Here is a 4,337-nt window from a genome sequence, read left to right on the forward strand (position 1 = left end):
TTACCCTGGGGTGAAATGTTTTAGTATCCACACGCGTGGGACTATAGATGATCATAATATCCTAGTGATAAAACAATGTCTGATTCGTTTTCTCATGGGAAGGCAGAATCAGTAGTTTTTCAGGGCAAAACATTTCCCGTCCCTCCCCTCCTTCTTCCTCCGAATAAAGTACATTAGCACTCAATTCTCTCTTTAATATTTACCTCCCAACAAGATTCTCATTTCTTTGAACATTTTGTTGTAATTTCAATCACTTGAAAGTTACTCTGCTACGTGAGATGGCAACAGTGTAGCCTTTTGAGTTCTACACATCATTTTCAATGTAGTACATGCCAAATGCCATACTCAGATTGTTAAAAGAAAACAAACTATTCCATCCAATTCTGATTTTAATGGTGGTTGAATTAAGTAAAACACAAGTGTTTCACAATGAACAAGAGGAGGGTTCCTTTTGACATATTTAGAACCCTTAATTTACTTAATATTGACATTTTTTTTTGACGAGAACACCTAACAATATTACATCACAACCCAATATACAGCAGGGCACCTCCAGTCTTTTTATGTCACACGTTCAGTTCACGGAGTCGATGACAAGGCACATTGGAAGTTGGACACAGATTCACGAGTCATCATCGCTTCCCAGGTTTCCCTTTGCCTCCTCCTCCAGCCTTACCCCCTATGCGTCCTCCAGGCTTACCCCCTTTGCCTCCTCCAGCCTTACCCCCTATGCGTCCTCCAGGCTTACCCCCTTTGCCTCCTCCAGCCTTACCCCCTTTGCCTTTCCCTCCCCATCCTTCTTCTCCTCCTCCTCCTTTACCTTTCCCACCTTTCCCTTTCCCAGAGAAGTTGCCCTTCCGTCCTTTCTTTCCTGCGCCCTTCTTATATCTGTCTGCCCTCTCCTCCCTGTCCTCTTCACGCATCTGCTTGTTGACAGCTTTGGTGATGTCTAGCTTTGGTCTCTTACTGTCCATGATGTTCAGAAGGTCCAGCTGCTTTTGTTTTTCGCTAGAAAAGTCACCTATGACGGGCTGGAATTTCCTCTTCTTGCCCATGTTCTTGGGGGGTTTCTCTTTGGGCAGGCGGTCCTGGAATTTACCCACTGACGCTGTGGAAGTCCTGGCAACACTGACGGCCAGGGCCAGCTCAGATTTAGACTGGCTGGTTGAAGTTGTCAGTCCAACACCCGGCACCTTTATCTTCTGGGACCTGGCGATGTTCCTCAGCCGGTGCAGCTCGTTCTTCGCCACTCTCTCCTTCTTGGCGGCGTTGCGCTTCTGGAACTGGTCCTCGTTGGGGTCCGCGTTTACGGGGACCTCAATCAGCCACTCCTTGGTGTCGTCTTTGGCCCTCTTGTAGCCGAAGCGCCGTTTCCAGTCCTTGGCGACCTCATCCCACACCAAGTTGGTTTTCCTCTTTTTCTTGATGCCCTTGATTGATTTATTGAAGAATTTATTAGAAGTTTGTTTGCATTGGAAAAAGTAGTTTCATGACAGTATAAATCACTGGTAGAAGGTCAACTAAAAGGAGATCCTCAACCTACTAAGCTTTACGGCTTATTTACACAGGAATCACTTTAAATATCTCATATAACATTGTAAGACAGACGGATAGAACACAGTACAGTACCCTGCATGGGATCCACCCTATGTTCCCCAGGTTCTATGTTCCCCACTTCTCCCCCCAAAAGGTTCTATGTTCCCCAGGTTCTATGTTCCCCACCCACCCTCCCCACAAAAAGGTTCTATGTTCCCCTCTCAACCAAAAAAAGGATCTACTATATCTTCCCCACAAAAAAAAAAAAGGATGGTTCCCAAATCAAATGCAGGAAATGGTGGTACATCTGGGCACTAAGAAAATGTGGGCAATCCTCATTTAGGTGCCCAGTTGCCCAGGTGTCTCCACCCCTAAGTGCCCACTCGTCTATGTGCCCACCCACTCGTCCAAATGCCCACCAGATGCCCAGTCATAACAAAAGTATGGTGTCCAGATGTCCCTAGTCCCACTAGTATTCGTAATTTCTCCCTATTATTGGGTGTTTTGAGTTGTTATTAATAAATAGAAATGAATGTTTCCTGCATTTTTGGATGAGTGGGGAACATAGAACCTTTTTTAAGTTGAGCGGGGAACATAGAACCTTTTTTTTTAGGGGGAAGTGGGGAACATACCTTTTTTGGGTAACTGGGGAACATAGAACCTTTTTGGGGGGGGGTAAATGGGGAACATAGAACCTGGGGAACATAGGTACGGTCCCCTATGCATAGGATAACATCATAAGCAGGGAAAAAAATTAAGGCTAAGGTAAATTAAACAGAGTCTCCGGGGAGGGGGAGGCTAGCTAAGAGTTTAGCTTTACCTTCAGCTTAGCGAATTCCTCCCACTTGGTCGGGGCTTTTGGTTTGGGAACGGGCTTCTCCCTGGGCAGTGGAGTGGTCGGCTCGGGCAGTTTGGCGACGATCACCTCCTCGCATCTCTCCACGGGTTGTTTCCATATCTCGTTGATGAGCAGCTGCGTGTTGTCACGGGCGAGCGACCGCAGAAAGTCCTCTTTCTTCTGCTCTCTGAACTCACGGATGTCGATGGTGTTCTTGTCGAACGCGGCCAGGTTACCGATGTCATATTCGAGATCGAGTTCTTTGTGAACGGTGATGCTTTTCAGTTTTTCAGCCTCGTCTTGCTCGGCTTTAGCCAGCACATCCTCTATGTTGCAGGCAGCCATCGTGCGTGTTGCTGCCTATGGTAGCTGCCCGACGCGCGTGGTCTCAGGGTAATGCGCACGTGTGACGTTGTCAGGAGCATTACTTCCGGGTTATTCACTTGGTTATTCACAAGGAGGACTGTGGGAAACGTCCCTATGGAAACGTCACGTTCTAAAAGCAAGCTGGAGCCAGAAGAAAGTTGGGTGGAATGCAATATGCATTATGCATTGAAGTCACGAATCGAATGATGACAACTTGAATGAACTCACTACAGCTCAGGAAAACACTAGAAAGAATACACCACGCTGCATGCTTGTCCACCAAGCAAAATCTCGGCTGCAGTTTGTCCCTCAGCATTCGGCACTGTTGTGTAGATATATTCACTTCTGTTCGTACGGGAGTTGCTGGGTGAGTTTAGTTTCCTTTCTGGACCTACAATTGCTGTTTAATAATAATACTATGGTACTACCCTTAAAATTAGGAAAAGGGAGTTCCCTGACCGGGAATCGAACCCGGGCCGCGGCGGTGAGAGCGCCGAATCCTAACCACTAGACCACCAGGGAGGTGATGTCGAACGGTTGGGTCGTGACGTATTTGTCCTTCTCTCCCCCTTTTTGGAGACGGGTCCGACTGCAGTACGCAGGAGCCTTGGAGGGGGTGGAGCCTTGGAGGGGGCTGGCATTGGAGGAGGCGGGCATTGGAGGAGGCGGGCATTGGAGGGCCTTGTAGGGAGCCTTGGAGGGGGCGGGCCTTGGAGGTGTCCATTTCTTAAAGGTATATGACGCTCTGAATGAAACTGAATGAAACTGAGACAGGTTTGAACAAACTTACTGCCCCCTGCACTGAGTCAAACTAATAAATGACAAGCATTTAACTTACTCCTTTTTCTGAATTATTATATTATTATAAAATAATTGACAAGCATTAATAATCATTGAGAAAAAGGTGTAAGTTATAACTTACTTAGAAAAAGGAGTAAGTTAGTCTAAAACTCCTTTTTCTCAATGGTTATATTATAAAATGATTATGATTATTAATGCTTGTCATTCTAATATTTGTTTTAAATAATCATTATTTAAAACAAATATTAGAATGACACGCATTTAACTTACTCCTTTTTCTAATTGATTATAAATTATTATGATTATTAATAATCTCTCGACCACGGAGTGACGGCAGCGGAGGTCCGTGAGAGGTGCCGTGGTCGTGGGACCCCCACATGGTGGCCGTGAGTCGGCCGTCCTGCGGGGATCCCTCGCCGCCCGCTGCGGTCGCCTGCGTTGTCGGCGGCGAGAGACACCCCGGTGGAGGGTTGGACACCCCGGTCCATGCCGGCCGGACCCCCTTCCCTCCTCCTCCGTGTCCGTGATAGACCCCCTCTCCTATCGCTGTCCCACCCCTTGTCTTCCCTTCACTGTCCCCGGCTTGAGAGAGCTCCACAGCCCGCCTCTTCTGTCACTGTCCCCGGCTAGGGTGAGCTAAAACACCCCGGTCCTCCCTTCACTATCCCCGGCTATTAGAGAGCTTAAACACGCCGCCTCTTCTATCACTGTCCCCGGCTAGAGGGAGCTGGCCACCCCGCCTCTCCCTTCACTATCTCCGGCTAGAAAGAGCTCCACACCCACCCCGCCTCTCCTC

The 4,337-nt window shown here is 47.8% G+C and overlaps 1 protein-coding gene across 1 annotated transcript; it reads right to left on the reverse strand.

Moving 5' to 3' along the window:
• Nucleotides 1-407: 407 nt before the first annotated feature.
• Nucleotides 408-2,721, reverse strand: rrs1 (ribosome biogenesis regulator 1 homolog). The gene is made up of 2 exons (XM_080751981.1): nucleotides 2,357-2,721; nucleotides 408-1,430 (listed from the first exon to the last, which is right to left on the reverse strand). Exons 1-2 carry the CDS (start codon nucleotides 2,717-2,719, stop codon nucleotides 633-635), a joined length of 1,161 nt encoding a protein of 386 aa, XP_080608107.1. The 5' UTR covers nucleotides 2,720-2,721; the 3' UTR covers nucleotides 408-632.
• Nucleotides 2,722-4,337: the final 1,616 nt, after the last annotated feature.

The sequence above is a fragment of the Nannobrachium achirus genome (assembly GCF_963921795.1).
Source record: "Nannobrachium achirus genome assembly, chromosome: 21".
NCBI classification, from domain to species: domain Eukaryota; kingdom Metazoa; phylum Chordata; class Actinopteri; order Myctophiformes; family Myctophidae; genus Nannobrachium; species Nannobrachium achirus.

What these genes read in the sequence shown, in the direction of transcription:
- rrs1 (XM_080751981.1), bottom strand. Translation starts at nt 2,719, where the DNA reads ATGGCTGCCTGCAACATAGAGGATGTGCTGGCTAAAGCCGAGCAAGAC. An exon ending in AGGAATTCGCTAAGCTGAAG is followed by an intron (nt 1,431 to 2,356) that starts GTAAAGCTAAAC and finishes AAATCAATCAAG; the next exon opens with GGCATCAAGAAAAAGAGGAA.